Source organism: Centroberyx gerrardi, chromosome 4 (genome assembly GCF_048128805.1).
Source record: "Centroberyx gerrardi isolate f3 chromosome 4, fCenGer3.hap1.cur.20231027, whole genome shotgun sequence".
Lineage (NCBI taxonomy): Eukaryota > Metazoa > Chordata > Actinopteri > Beryciformes > Berycidae > Centroberyx > Centroberyx gerrardi.
This window is the reverse complement of record NC_136000.1, coordinates 17,644,821-17,663,570: the sequence shown is the minus strand read 5'-3', so window position 1 is coordinate 17,663,570 and position 18,750 is coordinate 17,644,821. Positions and strand designations below refer to the sequence as shown.

The following is an 18,750-nucleotide window of genomic DNA, read 5'->3' as shown; positions in this document are numbered from 1 at the left end:
TTTTTCAAAAGTGTAATCTGATTACTGTGCTTTTTCAGCATCTGTAATGGATTACAGCTACTCTGTTTTTGTAATCAAGCTACTGTAATTTTGTTACACGCATTCTGTTGCTGCCAAACCCAGTGTGAGTGGGTTATTTGTTAAATGTCTCACCAACACTGCTGTCCTACAAAGGCAAAAGGCAGCAACGGCTCAGAGCTTTACTGCCCGGCCAAATGACTTACAAGAGGATGTTTGAAAATGTGGTGATTTGTTTGCTTAGGTTGTTTATTCTTTATCTCACTGTCAACAAAAATAGAAGTTGCTGCATACTTCCTTTGTAGAGCACACAAATAGAAATCCAAACCTGGACAGAGATCGATATAGATGACATGCAATTTACATCAATCTCTGACTCTTACCATTAAAAAAACGAGAGGGGTCTGCCTGCAGGGCTGCCTGCAAAAAATACAAAATAAAATTGTGTAGACACTTCCGGTGGAAGCGATTCGACAAGAAATTCACGCAAAAAATACAAAATAAGACACAATACTTATTGATGGTTTTTATGAGAGAACTATCACTGTACTGCAAATCACTGAAGTATATGGAAAAGAAAAAAGGAACAAAACTACTGAACATTATTGATGCCTTAAAATTATTAGAAGAGACCCCTTAGCTACTATATTCTATTATATATTTTTTAAATTTTTTATTTATGTTATAATTCTGTTTACATTGTGTGCTCCGTTTCTAAAGAGCCTACTACTATTGATGTATGATTTGCCATATATTGTTGTACAATTTATACTCAAATAAAAAATAATAATAATAATAATAAAAAAAATTATAAAAAAATTATATATATACATATATACATATATATATATATGTATATATATAGTATATATATATATATATACTATATATATATATTGAGTGAAAGCAGTGAAACCTGAAGTGTTACATGACGACATAACTCCACCCCTCAACCTCAGATACGTTCTCAGAGGCAGGAAACTGTCTTGTCAAATCTTGTTCCGCCACAGCTCTAGAGGTTGTTTGACTGGTATGTACTAACACACTCCTTTATATGGACATTATAATCTACTGTACAACACATGGGATTATGATATGGTGAGTACCAACAAGCTTTAAACAATATAATGAGAGGGAGATAAGAGAGAGCTGTTGGAAAGAACTCAAATGAACGGTCTTATTGGAAATGGGAAGGAAACTCCGTGCTGAGTCTGACGTATATGATTACAGTTTTTTACAGTTGGTTACAAGCATTTCTCAATACTGAGTTCACTTTTTCAAAACTCTTCATACAGCTCTCTGCACCAACATGCAGCACACCAGCACTAACATGAAGAACATGAAAATGAAATGTTAAATGGCAAATTTAATTATCATTTCCATTTTTTCCTCCCAGTGAGCATTTTTTCCGTTGAAAAGACGTCTAAAAAATGACTATGGTCACCGGTGAAAAGACGTTCAAAACAGGTTCAAAAGTGAAAGACTATTTGAAGACGTTGATTGAACGTTCACATTTAGACCATATTTCACCGGGATATTACACCGGTGAAATATGGTCTAAATGTGAACGTTCAACGTTCAAAGACAGGAAAAATAAAGGGAGAGAGAGAGATGGGGGGCGACATGCAACAACAGTCCACCGCCGGATTAAAACCGCTGACATTGCGGTTATAAAGTCTGCGTTTTAACCAGTAGGCTACCGGAGCAAAGTGCATTTTGGATTAAATATTTTAGTATATAACCCTTAGTATATACACCACTTAACTATGTCAGTGTCAGTTGTAGTCGAAGCTCTACCGCTTACAGTTTTTTCTGATTGCTTAGGCACTATCTTTGAAACTATAGGCTATTTTTGCAAAACTCTACACACTAACCACAAAACCTTACACCAAACCAGCAAAACATTATACATCTCTTTCAAAAGCCAACAATTATTGCAAAACTCTTCAAACTCTTTTAAAAAATTGTGTTTTTGCGTCAATACAGTACACACAAACCATCATTTGAATAAGCACACGAAGCACCAACTACGCACTGATAGTATAAATGAAAAACACTTGTGGCTTTTGCTTTTTCTGTGTGCAGGGCATAGCAGTTTGCAATACTGTAAAGTTTTGTCATACATGTAGTAACGTAAACACACATACACACAGGTATCCAAATGTGTAAAGTATGGATGTGTATTCCGAACATAACACACTATCAATCCAAATAAGGGGGAAAAGTTTTTTTTTTTTCTTACTGTAAGAAAAAAAAAAAAAAACTTTTTCCCCTTATTTGTATGTGTGTTTACGTTACTACATGTATGACAAAACTTTACAGTATTGCAAACTGCTATGCCCTGCACACAGAAAAAGCAAAAGCCACAAGTGTTTTTCATTCATACTGTCAGTGTGTAGTTGGTGCTTCGTGTGCTTATTCAAATGATGGTTTGTGTGTACTGTATTGACGCAAAAACACAATTTTTTAAAAGAATTTGAAGAGTTTTGCAAGAATTGTTGGCTTTTGCAAGAGATGTATAATGTTTTGCTGGTTTGGTGTAAGGTTTTGTGGTTAGTGTGTAGAGTTTTGCAAAAATAGGCTATAGTTTCAAAGATAGTGCCTAAACAATCAGAAAAAACTGTAAGTACTTGCGCATGCTCATTACAGCAGTAAGCGCAATTTCTTATTTTACATTACTGTAATGTATCCCGAATATACTTCCATACAGAAAGTCTAACTTGTTACTTTTAAGATAAAGAAATAACGAGCACTAGGCTAGGTGGCGATAATACCACACTGGACATAAATCGCCATTAAAGAAGAAGAAGTCTTGCTTAGGGGTGGGCGATACTGCAAAATTTGGTTTCGATCCGATACCAAGTAATACAGGGCCAGAATCACCGATATCGATACCGATACCGATACTTTTTATTATTAAAAGCGGCTTATGTATTTTCATGTAGGGGAGAGCAGTGTGTCATGATTTATGAGGTGAATGCATCATCAATAGGCTAAATCTGAATACATTTTCATGACCATTAAATTATTTGCCAAAGGTTAGCAATCATTGTAAGGTGAGTGGTAGAATTTCTACCTGCCACCTGTGAGACCCGGGTTTGATTCCCAACTGAAGCATGTATGTAGCAAGCAAAGCAAAAAAAAATTGGCTTCATTCATTTATGTAGCACTTTGTAAAAAAGTGCTACATAAATGAATGAAGCCAGTTTTTTTTGCTTTCCACTGTTAATTACTTAATCACATGCATGTTAAAACACAGGACAGTTTTTAAAGGCAAATAACAAAAATATTTTTTTTATTATTGTAAATTGAATGTGCAAACATGAAAAAAAGTTTTTTGAATAAACAAAGTGCACACAATTATTTGTGGAGAACAATGAATGTTTTAAAACTTTCACAACTTTTATAAATAAGCAAAGTGCAAATAACTAAACAAAAGCACAAACTACCCTCAACCATTCTTCTTTCCTTCAGTTAGAGCAATGGTTCTCAGGGTGCGCGCCGCGTATGTTCGTTGTTTGAGTGCACAGGACACGACAACAGCAGTGGAGAAGCAAAGAGTGCATGCATGCACTAAGATGTGTTCACGACAACGGAACGTTGTTTGCACAGACAGTTCTACTCTTTGATGAAATGGGTACAACGTAGAAGAGAGAAACTGAAACTGGAACTGGTATCGATCTTATTGACGCTAGAATCGATCTTCAAAAACGAGACGTAGTATATGTAGTATCGATATTTTGGGATCGATCCGCCCACCCCTAGTCTTGCTTTAGGCTCGTTTGGGATGAGCAAGTCCTGCGCAGTTTTCAAGGTAGTTAAACTTTGTGATTGCTTACCCACTGAAACTTAAAGCTAATTGTGGCAACATATTCTAACATGTTCAGTTTACTTGAAAAAAGTTTGGAAACTGATTGCCTCACTTTTCTCAAGTAGCCATAGCTCGAATTTGCAGATTAAACACGTTTAAATAAATAGTATTTAGGAAATTCACATTACTTAGTAACAGAAATTATTTAAATTGAATGCCGGAATAATACTTAAACGTAAACTGAACATATTAGAATTTACAGTGAAGTTTTGCTGGTGGTTGAGTTTGAGTGAGAAATGAATTCCAGTATTTTGAAAATTGTGGTCATTGAATTCATTTTGTGTCAAAGCAATGAAAAATGATTCACAGTTTGTGCTACCTGTGTGAAGAGTTTTGAAAATGTGAACTTAGTATTGAAAAATGCTTGTAATCAATTGTAAAAAAAACCTAACTGTAACACTACATTGCCATAGTGCATGAATAGAAATGTTTTGTGTCAATAACCCCATAAACAAAGCTGCCATAACCTCAGTGTAAAAACAAGAATACAATGTAAGCAGTAAGCAGTGTAGGCCTACAATGCATTACAAGAATACAATGTAAGCAGTCACTGTACATTTATATTTATATTTTGTGGCTTGGGTGTGGAATATTGCCATATTAATTACTTTATAATTATTTCCATCTTTTTTTGCTAGATTTGAGGCTACCAGTGCTGTACCCTTTTTCAGCAAGAGATGGCACTGCCGAGCCACAAGGCCGTGCCGATTGGTGATGACAGCCTGCAGGACTGGGAAGTGGTTGGTGCAGGGGGCTTTGGGAAGGTCTACAGGGCCAGGCATAAGGACTGGGGGTTTAATGTGGCCATTAAGGTGCCTCATCATGGAAATGGGTAATTGTCTGGATTCTCTGTAATTAGGCTTACTTAATTCACACTATTCATTTGCTTCATAAACATCTTTTCAAAATGAGTCTTTCAAGCAGCAACGTTCCTTCTGCTCTCTCTCTCCTCCTAAACTGCCCCCTACCTCATTCCAGCTCCATTAAAGATGGAGCCCTGTGGCACGAGGCTAATCACATGGAGCAGGCTTCCAACCCTTTTGTGCTGAGGCTTTTAGGAGTGTATAGTGGCTTTCCCCCAGGGGAATCTTCCGTGCGACTGGGTATAGTCATGGAGTTCATGGAAAGGGACTCTCTGCAGTCCCTGCAGCAGGCCCTGTCTGGCCCTCCACCCTGGCCCCTGGCCTTCCGCTTGGCCCACCAGGTGGCTCTAGGCATGAACTTCCTCCACAAATTGACACCACCTCTTCTGCACAAGGACCTGAAGCCCAGTAATGTGCTGCTGGATGAGGACCTCAATGCCAAGGTAGACCGACATTAACCTAAATTCTGGTATTTATTTTAAATACAGGACTGACTGAATTAATTGTTAAATCTCTCTAATTTTCCCATGTCATGTTTTTCCTCTTACTCTGTAGCTAACAGACTTTGGCCTGTCCAGGGTTTCCACCAGTGATTTGAACAGCAGCAGATTTACAGCAGGGGAGGAAGGAGGCTCTCTCGCCTACATGCCTCCTGAGGCTTTTGATCCATCATACGAACCTGTCCGTGCCTACGACACGTACAGGTCAGCTCTCAAAGGAACGCTATGAACTGTCTTAAAGTAGCCTTAAATGTATGAAAGATGTTAATTTAAGAAAATCTTTTTCTCTCTTTATCAGCTATGGTATACTTCTCTGGTCCATTCTTACTGGTAAAGATCCCTATCCAGGTAAATAATGGCTATTTCAATGTATTTTTATTCTCATTTCCCTTGTCATTTTATGGATCCTATTGTTGTTCTGTTTTCCACCATGTTGTTTCTTTTGTCATTTATGTTTTAGATCTTTAATCCAATGCAGTTATGTCTTGCCATCTGTTTTTTGTTGTTTTTTTATTGGTTGGGTTATCTCCTCTGTACAGATTGCATCTTGTTTTCTTATCATACTTTCTCTTCTTGTCACCGATTTTTATATTGTTTGTTTCTATGCTTTATCACTTTACAACTAAATTAAACTATTTTAGTTTACACAGAAGCACAGACTCACATGCATGCACTTTACAGAGGATGAAAACTGGACAAGGCGACAGCAGTTGCAGATCATTGTTACTCGATTTACTGTAGAGCCAAATGAGTATTTTTAAAACCAAATTCTGATGTCTCTCAACCAACTAGTTATCAGGCCATTTCTTGTAAATTCTGGCGCCTGTAAAGCAAGCAAAGCCTCATTTTCCCAAACAATTCCTCTGGGAGTAGTTCAGCAAGCATGCAGTAAAAAGTGGGACTACTACTGTGGTTAAATTTTTTATATTTTCTAATGGTAGATACTGTATGTCTATCTATAAAACCTGCAACACAATGTTGCTGCAAAGTCATGTTTTGTGAAAAGCATGCTGACAGAAGTTGCAGGAAAAATGTTCTGGTGTAAGACAGAGGTCAAAATTAGAGCGTTAAAATAGGAGTCAGGATAGGAAGGTAGTCTGAGTATTTTATCATCCTGTAAACACACACACACACACACACACACAAAGTACACACATATACACACACACTCAGCTGTGTTCGTGTGTTCTGAATGTACAGCATGTCTTCACTGTATCTCATGTAGCGGCCCCTTACAGTCGCGTGGCGCTGCGGATCCCTCTGGGGGACAGACCTCCCTGTGAGGAAATCGACCAGAGGAAGGCAGACGGGATAGGAGAGCTGGTTGACCTCATGAAGAGGTGCTGGGTCCACGAGCCGTCTGAGAGGCCTACCTTTGAACGTGAGTGTCTGTCGCTGCAATCGCTATGTAGATGGTCACCTAAATGTTTGCCACACTGCACTATGCACTTAGAAACCTTCCGTCCTTAATTTTTGATAGTGTGCAGGTTTTGTAGCGCTTACTACACCTGCAGTCTTTACACAGCCGCAGTGTTCGTTCTTGCACGTTGTGATTTCCAGTGTGTATTTTAAATTGAAAAATATTGTGGCTTTTGTTTCAGAGTGCTGTGCAGTGACCGAGCGCGTGTACTTGAAGCACAAGGACAGAATTCGTAATGCTGTCACTCAAGTCTTGTCAAAATCGGTACATAAATTCATTTGGTGAAATGAAATATATTGCTGGATTACTCATGATTCATAATTTAGATTAACCTATTTTAATTGCTTCATTTCTCTCCCTGATCTACACCCACTAATGTCTTTATAATATCCTCTGTTTCTCCAGGAGTCAGAAGTCGATCATCTGCCATCAAGCGCACGTGTACCATCCAGTTTTCATGCTCAGCCACCAGGTACCTCTTTTAACATCACCTGTGGGTCAGGATTAAGTTTAATATGGATCTGATACATTATTCCATAATGTCCACAATACAACAAAATGCAGAACCTTCTACTTCTTTTGGCAGCACAGTCAATGGATACAGTGGATCATGCCAGTTTTCCAAAAACTAAAGGTTCTTCCAAACAGGTAATGCACTTTGACTTTTGCCTCATAGGAAGTTCAAAGCAATGTCTGTAAGGGGGTACCAGGTGGCCCCCAGCACCATGAAGAATACCTTGATTTCTCTGATAATTAATTAATTTTGCTCAATTAAATATTGCATTGATATTTTGATGAGAACGGACACCACATTCTCCATCCTTTATTATCATCAACACATCATTCAGTCACAAAGGAAACCTAAAAATGAAAATCTGTTTAGGGTCCTTGGTAGGAATAGGGATTTGAGAACACCTGCTCTAACGAGTATCATATAATACTTTTAATAGTGCAATGGTATAATTACGTAATATAGACTGAAATAGCTTTTTTTTCTTTTGCCAGCAGGACTCTGTTGCTACGCATACTGTAGAACTGAGTGATACAGAGAAAGGTGAGTTGTCCATGACCTGATCCTCTGTGTCCCTGAAGTGAAAATGAACTAAAGTGCTTTTTGGCAGTGCGTACATTCTCAATATCTTAACAAAGACAACATAAATGAACTTGCTATTGCTATGGCATTTATGACGGGTCACATTCACAATTAGATCCGGTAGTTTGCCTTGGTGTACTTGCTTTGATTCCTCTCTTCTTCATTTGAAAACAGCAAAGTTCGTGGATGATCACAGGGCAAAGTTAATTCAGGACATTGCCAATGTAATGGCAATAGCAGACTACCTTGGAGACATGGTCCACCCTGAGACCTATGCACAGATTCAAGCTAAAGAGACAAACCAGGATAAAGTGAGGGTGCTATATACAAGCTCACTACGGTCAGGACAGAAAAAGGTCAAAGCGGCCTTCTACGACGCTCTCATAAAACATGAACGGCACCTAATGAGAGGCTTGGTAAGATTTACTCTCCTTTACGTGGTCAAACATGATACTCTGATCCTGGACAAAGTTATTAAAGGTATTCATTTGACTATATTTTCTTCCCTCAGGCTAATTCCAGATGATCAGAAAAAAGCAATGATTAGCCTACTTGGACATTTGGCTAATGATCACAGGTATCAAATACTCAACTGCTTGCTTCTAATCAATCCAAAATTATCACTGTTCTATTTTTTTAAGGAAATGAAATCCACTGTGGAATAGAAAGCTGTGTATTTTATTCATAAAATGTATTTTGTTGATATCTTTCTACATTGCAACGTATGTTTTACAGCAACTCAAGGTATTTTTGTAATTTTAAATGTTTTTTTTTTTTTTATATTACGCCATATCCTGTGCCTCATAATAAACATATTTGACATACTGGTTGACTTTCAAAGAAAATTCTATCACCTCACATTATCTTTTCTTTCATTTAATTTGATTCTTTTTTTCCAGTTCACAAGGCAGTGTGATGGCGTTGTGCCAGTGTCTGCGGCTTAGTTATCAGAGTAAATTGTAATGTGCATCATGCACATTTTTGCCATTGTGAAAATCCAGGGGGATTGGGGGGGGCGGGTGGTGCTGCTTCTCCAGCCTACCAGTAGATGGGGGAGGAGAGAGACAGACAGAGAGAGAGAGACAGACAGACCGAGAGAGAGAGAGGGAGATACACAAAGAGAGACAGACGGAGAGAGAGAGAGAAGACAAAGAGACAGACAGACAGAGAGAGAGGGCGAGAGAGGGAGAGAGAGAGACTGGTAAGAGGCTTTTCTGGTTCAATCCCTCAGTAACTGTCACAAGCAGTCAGTCCGTCAGTCACCTGCAGATGATGTTGTCAGGGCATCTCTGGCAACAAAGTTACTCTCCTGTCTCAGTCTAGCATACAGGTTTGGCTTTCCCTGCACTGACACTGAGTGAAGGTCCAAACGAATTGAAACTAAAAAAACAACAACTTAGATCCATTCTACTTACAGAATATATATCCTGCTCTTTCAAACCATCTTTCCTTTGTTCCAGTCTCTATGTTCTCTTGCAGATAACTAAATACAATATTAAATACAAACAACAGTTTTCTAAAAATGGAGCTGTGAGTTTTGTTTATTCAAAGCTTCTCACAGTAAGTTCTAATGGTAATATACTGAGAAACTGTTATTATGGGAGGTCAGAGAAGCACAGTTGCTTTGGGAATCCATCCATTCTTGGATTTGTGAATGAAAAATCAGTATATTCACGTCTCACATTTTAGAAAGTTGGCCTTTCTTCACACAATGCACACAGTCTCTCTGCCTCTCTGTCTCTCTCTCCTTCTCGGTCTCTCTCTCTCCCTCTCCTCTCTGTCTTAGAGGAGAGAAGATGCCAAACAGTATCCTGGGATTTGACCTTTGTTTGTTTCATTTAGAGCTCTGTCTCCTTGAGCACACGCCACGAAAACACACCTTCACACGGTGGTAATCCTCAGAAGGGAAAGTGTGTTTAAGTGTCATCTTGACCCCTCCTTCTTTTTCTCAGTCCTACTCCCTCACTCCACCCTACACACACCCCCATCTCACCCCACCCCGTCCTGCATTAATGCTCCCAATCCTCTTTGTGGGAGAGTGACGTCTGCTACTGTCAGAAACAGAGTTAAGCTCAGCAGGCACCGGGAGAACAGAGTGGAGAGAGGCTCCCAGCCTCAGGAATAACCAAGCAGCACTGCTTTCTGGGCCTCCAGGGGGATACATCACTAGCACCTAAGCAAGGCCCTGACTGCTCTCCCCGGTGGCTGCTGATGCCCTGCATGCGTCCAGCTGGGGAACATCCAGGAGATAACTAAGTGTGCTATGCCAAGATAGTGGACTTCATCCACAGGTCGTCTCTGTCCCCCTGCCCAAGGGCCTTAGTGGCCTCAATCTCCAGGCATGTGTCCTCAGAGAAGCTGAAAAAACTGCAATGGGAACTTCTTCTAGGTAAAACAATGCTATTTTGAGGGACTTTTTGATACTGCTGCTTCCACTTTTTTGAGAGGACCGTTGCGGTACTGAGAGAATTTTCACCTGTTCGACACCATACATCTGTGAGACTGCAAACTTAAAGAGTGTGCAATTTTGTATTTTGGCCATTTTGGGTCACTTGTTGCACTGGGGACAAAACAGATAGGCAAGGCAGCTCACTGCCATGTCAGGTGTGTGTGAAAGGTGTTCATGTGAACGTGCGTTCAAAGCATCAGGTGTTTATGAGTGATTGTCATTCGAAAGCAATTTGAGTGTCCCATCGTGTGTCTGTGTGGAGACTCGGGCTGCTACTTACTTTGGGTGTGAGGGTGTGTGATTGCGTTTGAGTGTATGTCAGAAGTCAGAAGTGCTTAAAGTGTGTGTGTGAGGCGGTGGAGCCCGAGGAGGTCGTAGCCCTGGATTTCCCTGAGATGGAGGGTCATGGTTATGACCGGTTTGGGGACGGAGAGAGAGACAACTACCAGATTGACTACCGGAGGATTGTAGGGGACATGGAGCCGGCACGGCCGCGCCTCTCAAACCGAGAAGGGGAACAGCCTCACCCCTATGGAGCATATGCCCATGGCAGTCCACATGGGCATGGGCATGAGACTGCAGCACAGCGATACAGCGCTACGCGTATCCAAGCCGGATATGAACCAGAGAGGTCAGTGTCATACTTTGAATCCTCCTTGGACTCACGCTAGACTGTGTAGGCTGTGAGATCATGACCTTAACCTCAGTTCAAACCTTCCACGAATTAGTTCAGCAGAAGTCATTAAGCAAAGCCTTTTGTAATTAACTAACACATAGCTGGTGAACGTCTCCTGTAGCAACTGAGATGTTTTCATTTTCTAGTGACGATAGCGGTGGGCTGTTAAAAGCCCAGTTATCAGCTACCTGGGCAGCCAGGATGATGTAACCAAATCCTCTTACCTACTGTACTGCCGTCACACACGTCTGGAAGGAGTTTCCATTGACAAGGACAGATTCCTTTTGTTAGCATTTCCTGCCTCGGACACCAACATTTGTAATTGGATCTTTGAGAACACAACAACACATACAGTATATAATCCTCCATTCAAAAGGTGGTGCATTTGCACACAGCATAAGGGATAGTTTGATCCAGGAATAATTAGTGACTATAACAAGTGTTCTTTGTAACAGTAGGTTTGCCCATGATTTATGCACACTGCTTCTCATTCATGTACAGCCAGTCATGGAGGGTTTGGATAAAATATTGAAAAACTACAAATCCTGTAACATAAGATTCAGGAGCTCTATGGAACCATACATTTGGCTTCATGATAGAAATGCAAAAGTCATCTGTTGTATTGTCATATGTTCACACGCTTACCAAGTATTCAAACCTGGCTCTGAGCAGTTGATATTTCCTGCTGCACTATATCATACATTTTGTGTGTGTGTGTGTGTGCGTGCATGTGTTCATGTTGCAGCATGGCTGACTACTTGATCAGTGGAGGGACAGGGTATGTCCCTGAAGATGGACTAACAGCACAACAACTCTTTGCTATCGGTGATGGACTCACATACAAGTAAGATGCTAACAGAACAAACAAGTTCACAGATTCAGCTCACAGACTCATTTCAGTGTCGCTTATACACTGACACACATGCATGTGCACACACATACGTGCACATGCATACGTGCACACACACATGCATGCATGTGCACGCACACAAGCACGCATACACACAATTATGCAATGTCTCCCATTAAATGGTTGGTAGTCATATCAGTGATGACAAATCTGCTTGGGCTTTATGTGGAGGATTATTATTAGTAATACCACTTTCAAGGGTGACTCTGAGTGGTTACACAGACATCTGCCATTAAAAGGGAGGTGAACCTGGTGTGTGTGTGTGTGTGCGTGTGTGCATGTGTGCGTGTGTGTGTGTGTGTGTTTGTGTGTGTGTGTCAATGGGTGTCAGTGTAGTTTCCTTAATGGAGACTATATGCAGGCTTTATCAGAGTGCAGAGGATAAGTGTGTTAGCTTTCAGTGGGTTGAAAGGCTGGCAGATTATCTCTGCTCACTGCCAGCTAAGTCAGAGAACTGCTGCTTCGTGGGAATGGATATGTGCAGTTCACATAGACTACTGACGCTATATGAAACAAGTTATTGCCAGTGATCGTTACCATTACTACTACTACACTACTATTTTTGTGATAGTGTGCCGGACCGGTGCAGCCAAACAGCCTTTTCTGCGATAGGGGTGCTTGTTCAAAATGGCAAACTTGAGTGAAGGATTCCACGTTGTAGGAAGACAGCAACTCCTAGGAATGGACTGCAACAATATTCTTCAAATACATAATGCTCACTTTCGACAACAATGTCAAAACGCACACACTTGTTATAGGCTTTAACAATAAAGTGAGCATTATGTAGAAGGATATTGTTGCAGTCCATTCTTGGGAGTTGCTATCTTCCTACAACATTAAATTCTTCAGTACCACAGTACTATTAGTACTACTAATAATAATAATAATAAATAGTGAATTTAATTTGTTATGCTTTTTTCATTACCAAGGTATTATGTTCTCTTATTCTGCTGTCTGTCCACATGATGAGCCTCTGTTTCCTCTCTTCTTAGTGACTTCTTGATCCTCCCTGGTTTCATAGACTTTACCTCTGATGAGGTGGTGAGTATCTGTCAAAAATGTCACAGACCACATATAATGTTTCCTGCATGCGTGCACTATATCATATATTGTGTATTTGTGTGTGTATCTGCATGTGTCTGTTCATTTGCTACAGCTGTAGTTGAATGAAGACAACACCTGCTGTAATCCGATCTCTCCCATAAGACTGCAGTTGCAGGCTATATGAAGTGTGAAGATTAATTTCTTTGCATATTTTAATTTACTCTACGTTTTTTTGAGCATATTTATGTTGACATGGCATCCCTCTGGGCTACATGTGTTATTGTCCTTGACCTCATAAAAACTAAAACTATGCTGTCTTTGAGAGGTTACACACTCACAGCTCACAGCTGGCAGAGAAACTGGCTCAACTTGACCCCGAAACAACTTTGTAGTTCCTTCATAATAAAAATTAGGTGTTTAAACACTTGGTATTAACTGAATCTCACAGTTACTTTTTGTGTTTTGTCATAAATTATCATTAATTCTCCTCTACTCTGTCCAAACAATAGATGGATATCTCTTATTTAATGAAGGTCCATCTGCTTTGCAATCTCTAACTCTTTTCTGTGTTCTTTAGTGAAGGGTGCTTGAGCTCCGGGTTGTTTTTTTTTGTCTTGTTTTGTTTTGCTTTTCTCTTTGTAAGCTCTGCTGGGACATTAAATTAATTTCTTGCTGAGGTCACATGGGTTATTGCTGGATAGCAGGTGCTCAAAACAGACACACACCTGCGTCATCTCACACTCAGCAGGTGAAGTTAACAAGTCAGCTTCTAATGTAACCACAATGGCTTTTAAGTTGTTCCATTGCATGGCAGAATAAAAACAAACACATTCACAAAATGGGTTGCCTGTGTGAGATACAGGATTGCAGCGTGTGCAGTCCTGTATGTACATTGTGCTGCACCTTCAACCCTGTAAGAGTAGGGACGCTTTTTGTGGGAAAGTTGGAGTATTGTCATGATTGGGTAGGTCTTATCGAATTACTCTCACAAAATCGGTGTATACATCCACTATAAAGATTTGGAGTGATGTTACAGCATGATTCCTTTGGCTCTATCTTTGATTTTTTTGCTCCATCAGTTCATCAGTTTGCAAGCTCATAAAATGATGTTTCTGTTTCCAAATACGCCCCTTTCTCAGGATCTAACCTCTGCGTTGACAAGGAAGATAACTCTGAAGACGCCTCTCATTTCATCTCCCATGGATACAGTCACAGAGTCATCCATGGCCATCGCCATGGCAGTGAGTGCTACCACAATACAGCCTATCATACTTCATACATCATGGTTCACTCAGTCTAGTGCGATGCAAGCGCTTCCATTCTGCCCCACAGACCTGTTGTCTGATAATGATGTACTGTGACAAGTACACAGTAACATTTCCCTTAGCATGTCTTGGTGAGTTTGTGAATGTTATTTTATCAGTTAATGTTGGTTTGTTCTGCTGTCTCTGATTGGCTGGTTTATATGTGTTTCAGTTGATGGGCGGGATTGGAATAATCCACCATAACTGCACTGCTGAGTTCCAGGCCAACGAGGTGCGCAAAGTCAAGGTAAGATGGAGGTAGTCAACAAAAACAACAACTTACAACAGAAATACAGAACCCCAGATGGTCCTCCTTCAGAATAAGATGTTATTTGCTTTGAAGAAAAAACTCATCACAATCCCCTAACCATACCACATTTGTGGTTTTGTTGTCAGAAATTTGAGCAGGGCTTCATCACAGACCCGGTGGTGATGAGTCCCCGTCACACGGTGGGGGATGTGTTTGAGGCCAAGGTGCGCCATGGCTTCTCTGGGATCCCCGTTACAGAGACGGGCAAGATGGGCAGCAAGCTGGTCGGCATCATCACCTCCAGAGATATAGACTTCCTCTCTGAGAAGGACCACGACAGACCCCTGGAGGAGGTGTGTGTATTTATTGTGTGTGTTATATGGCCATGTGTTTATAAGCATATGTGCATCCTAACCTTTGAAGCAAATACATGATGCCATATCCAAGATTATTCATTTTATGGTGATATTATAAACTTAATAGTGATAGTGATATATAAAGTTCACTGTTTGAAACAATTTCACCTCTGTTTGATCCAGGCAATGACAAAAAGGGAAGATTTAGTTGTCGCACCAGCTGGTGTCACGCTAAAAGAGGCTAATGATATACTGCAACGCAGCAAAAAAGGTAAATCTGTCAAGGAGGTCATGCTACTGTAAGCATGCTACTGTATGCAAGCAGGAAACAACAGGAAAACATAAAAAAAGGAGGTCAAGGACAACTGATATAAGATTATTACTTAAAAACAAGTCTATCAAAATTAGATGTTCTTTTCCTTCTTCTTTCAGACTGACATTCTGACTCTCTTTACCTTCTCTCTGTCAGGTAAGCTCCCCATAGTGAATGACAGTGATGAGCTGGTGGCCATCATTGCCAGGACTGACCTGAAGAAGAACAGAGATTACCCCCTGGCCTCCAAGGACTCCCGCAAACAGCTGCTGTGTGGAGCTGCCATCGGCACCAGGGAGGACGACAAGTACAGACTGGACCTCCTCATGCAGGCCGGGGTGGATGTGGTAGTCCTGGTGGGTTTTCACTGTGGTATGGTTAACACTGCAAAAAAGGTCCATCTTAACAAGTCATCTAGTCTCATATTCAACCTTCAAATCTTATTTTTCTTAAATCAAGAGAAGAATTCTGCCAATGGGGTGAGATAACTTGTTTCCAATGCGGTTTCACTTGTTTCAAGAATTTTCTAGAAACAAATGTTAATATCTTGAAACAAGTCAGTAAAAGGCAGATCACTGCAATACATATCAAGAAAATTACAATTTATTCTATTCTTTAATTTATAAAATTTGATTTGCATTGGAAACAAGTTAAATTATCTAACCCCATTGGCAGATTTTTTCACTTGTTTTAAATTATGATTTTAGGACTCAATAATAGACTAACTGACTTGTTAAAATGGAGATTTTTTGCAGTGAAGCTTTAGGCTGTGATTAGATTCTATTATAATAACACATCTGCAACTCCCTGCACTAGCCAGAATGAGTTAGGATGGATGTAATGGTTTTTGGTGTGTCTGTATGATTCTAGAAAATGGGGAGTGTAATCATTATTGTATTAACTACAGCAGCCTGTCTCTCACTGAAACTGTCTCACATCTGGATACTTGAATTGCAGGACTCCTCCCAAGGAAACTCGGTGTATCAAATCAATATGATAAATTACATCAAACAGAAATACCCTGAACTCCAGGTAGTCGGGGGAAACGGTGAGCTCATATCCTTTCCTCAACTCTCTCTCTCTTCTGCATTTGTGCTGTGAAAACTCCCATCCTAACCGTTTCTTCCTTGTTTGACTCTTTTGTGTGTCTCTGTCTCTCTCTAGTGGTGACGGCAGCTCAGGCTAAGAACCTGATAGACGCTGGAGTGGATGCCCTAAGGGTGGGAATGGGCTGCGGCTCCATCTGTATCACCCAGGAAGGTATGATGAAGAGAAAAACCTTTCCTCTTGCCACCCATATATTTTTTAATTAATTCTTATTAATTCTGGGATCATTTAAGATAATGACTGCATAGGGGACCAACAAACAAAACAGCAAACTGGTTTTACTGGTTTGACACATAGTATTATGCTCTTGTATCTCAGTGATGGCGTGTGGACGGCCCCAAGGTACGTCGGTGTACAAGGTGGCAGAGTACGCCCGGCGTTTTGGCGTGCCGGTCATCGCTGACGGAGGCATTCAGACTGTCGGACATGTGGTGAAAGCTCTGGCCCTGGGAGCCTCCACAGGTAGGAAAATCTATTCTTCTGTTTTCCCAAAGTCTTACATTTTAGTCATTTTGGTCATGTAGTTTTCCACAGTGATTTACAGGGGTTCACTGCCTTGTTCAAGTACACTTCAACAGCACACATGGGCTGTTGCAGGGATCGAACCTGCAATCTTTCAGTTACAGGACAGTCTCCCTAACCGCTACACCTCTCTTATTGCAGTATTTTTCCAAAACGAAAGCCGTTTTTGCATCTTTTTTTTCCAGCCCTTTCTTTGCCTTTCTGCCCTTGCTTACGTCATCCCTTCACATTACCTTTGTCTTGTCTTCGACCTCTGACCTTTCTACCCTCAGTGATGATGGGGTCATTGCTCGCGGCAACCACCGAAGCTCCAGGAGAGTACTTCTTTTCGGATGGCGTGCGTCTGAAGAAGTACCGGGGCATGGGCTCCTTGGACGCCATGGAGAAAAACAACAGCAGTCAGAAACGCTACTTCAGGTAGAGAGGGAGAAACAGGGAGGATGGTGGGATTTATATATGCAATCGTATATAAATGATCTGATTATGGCATATTTATCTCTTACTTGTGTGTGTGTGTGTGTGTGTGTGTGTGTGTGTGTGTGTGTGTCCAGTGAGGGAGATAAGGTGAAGGTGGCTCAGGGTGTTTCAGGCTCAGTACAAGATAAAGGCTCCATCCATAAGTTTGTTCCTTACCTCATTGCTGGTATCCAACATGGCTGTCAGGACATAGGAGCCAAGAGTCTGTCCATACTGCGGTAAGCGTGTGTGTTTAACTGTGTGTGTACTGTGTGTGTGTGTGTGTGTGTAAGAGCTTTGGTCTAGCATGATCTGTGTGTCTTTGTCCCAGGTCTATGATGTACTCTGGAGAGCTGAAGTTTGAGAAGAGGACCATGTCTGCTCAGGTGGAGGGGGGAGTCCACGGCCTCCACTCGTAAGTCTGACCCCCGACCCCTGACCCCTGACCCCTGGCTTCTGTTGACCTCTTACCCCCATCTGTGATTCCTCTCCTCACTTTGTGCTCCTCTTTCCTTTGACTGCTCTTGTTGTGTCCTTGTGTTCCTGTCTGTGTTTATATGGGTGTTGTCTACTGCTCCTGTCTAATTTATCTGCATAGAGTGTCGTTTGGTGACGGTGGGGGCTCAGTGGAGTCTGTCATCATCTGTGTTGCCTCCCTCTCTGAACATGAGACAGTTACTGTATAACAAGTGAGGCACTTGCAATGTCTTGTGTGTCTAGACTGCACTTCTATTCAGTCCCTTTGTCGGAAACCTCTCACTGTCAAATGTGATTTAATGTCATTTATCTGTGGTTAGCAGCATCAAATTGTCTTCTCTCTTCCTTTTCTTACTCATGCTCTCATGTTAGATATTCTTTTCTGCCATGTAAGTACATCCATCCTGTCATCACACCTCCATCCTCTTCTTTCATCCATTCATCTCCGTCCAACATTTGTTTTTAATGTGAAATCACATGGCACATGAATTGCTGACAGTTTTTTTTTTCTTTTCCAATTGTAGTTATGAGAAGCGGCTTTACTGAGGCAGGAGGGAGAGGAAACACTCGATCAGCACCTAATGTCCCGACGCCAGCGGCTACCAGCAGATACACCGGACGCATGTGATCAAACTACTAACAGGACGCCATTGTAACCGTACAATGTCACCACTCTAAAATCTGACTCTGCTCCTCTTTCTCTTCCTCTCTTCTTCTTGTTTGTCTCATCTCCTTCGAGGATAAATGTTAGAACACACTTTAATCTGGAGACTAAAGTTCAAAGATCAGATGTGCAGGGTCATAGAAGAGAGTCACATGAATGCACGCTACATGAAATCTTTCTTTCTCCCACTGTTCAAGGTGTAGTGGGGGTTATGTATTTGTCTAGGTGAGCTAAGACAACACAGGGCAGTTTAGCCTTGGCTGAAACTGCTCTGCTGATCCCTTTCTAAGTAACATGGGCGGCCGAGCAAACATATGTCATTAAACACTTTAGCACCAGCTTACCACTGCTGAGCTAATAAGAGGCGTGTCTCCCTGTTGGCTCTGAGTTGCACCCTGATGGGGGAGAACATACAGGGAGACCTTGCAGGGGTACAGCCCAATCTTTTCATATTCTG

General features: G+C 41.0%; 2 protein-coding genes across 7 annotated transcripts in view; both read left to right on the top strand.

Annotated features, from left to right (window-relative positions):
- Window positions 1-8,592, top strand: part of LOC139921269 (receptor-interacting serine/threonine-protein kinase 3-like) — a 79,257-nt gene extending 70,665 nt beyond the window's left edge. The window contains exons 2-13 of the mRNA XM_078283328.1: window positions 1,035-1,116; window positions 4,528-4,721; window positions 4,868-5,195; window positions 5,308-5,456; window positions 5,551-5,600; window positions 6,478-6,633; window positions 6,854-6,936; window positions 7,078-7,144; window positions 7,259-7,320; window positions 7,678-7,726; window positions 7,940-8,181; window positions 8,277-8,592. Of these exons, the coding sequence (XP_078139454.1) occupies window positions 4,567-4,721; window positions 4,868-5,195; window positions 5,308-5,456; window positions 5,551-5,600; window positions 6,478-6,633; window positions 6,854-6,936; window positions 7,078-7,144; window positions 7,259-7,320; window positions 7,678-7,726; window positions 7,940-8,181; window positions 8,277-8,291 (1,356 nt within the window). The 5' untranslated portion in view covers window positions 1,035-1,116; window positions 4,528-4,566 and the 3' untranslated portion in view covers window positions 8,292-8,592. The remainder of the gene's footprint in view (window positions 1-1,034; window positions 1,117-4,527; window positions 4,722-4,867; window positions 5,196-5,307; window positions 5,457-5,550; window positions 5,601-6,477; window positions 6,634-6,853; window positions 6,937-7,077; window positions 7,145-7,258; window positions 7,321-7,677; window positions 7,727-7,939; window positions 8,182-8,276) is intronic.
- Window positions 8,593-11,635: 3,043 nt separating this feature from the next.
- Window positions 11,636-18,257, top strand: impdh1a (IMP (inosine 5'-monophosphate) dehydrogenase 1a). 6 transcript variants are annotated; one of them, XM_071911478.2, is made up of 15 exons: window positions 11,636-11,734; window positions 12,793-12,841; window positions 13,984-14,085; window positions 14,321-14,395; window positions 14,545-14,751; window positions 14,938-15,025; window positions 15,224-15,423; window positions 16,025-16,115; window positions 16,232-16,327; window positions 16,493-16,636; window positions 16,969-17,113; window positions 17,248-17,391; window positions 17,484-17,567; window positions 18,002-18,018; window positions 18,154-18,257. In XM_071911478.2, the coding sequence occupies exons 1-15, from the start codon at window positions 11,637-11,639 to the stop codon at window positions 18,255-18,257; spliced, it is 1,644 nt and encodes a 547-aa protein (XP_071767579.1). In that variant the 5' UTR covers window position 11,636. The 6 variants fall into 6 exon arrangements, with proteins under 6 accessions (XP_071767579.1, XP_071767582.1, XP_071767581.1 ...); XM_071911481.2 differs by lacking the exon at window positions 18,002-18,018 and having other exon boundaries at window positions 14,321-14,380; window positions 18,154-18,175; XM_071911480.2 differs by lacking the exon at window positions 18,002-18,018 and having other exon boundaries at window positions 18,154-18,175.
- Window positions 18,258-18,750: the final 493 nt, after the last annotated feature.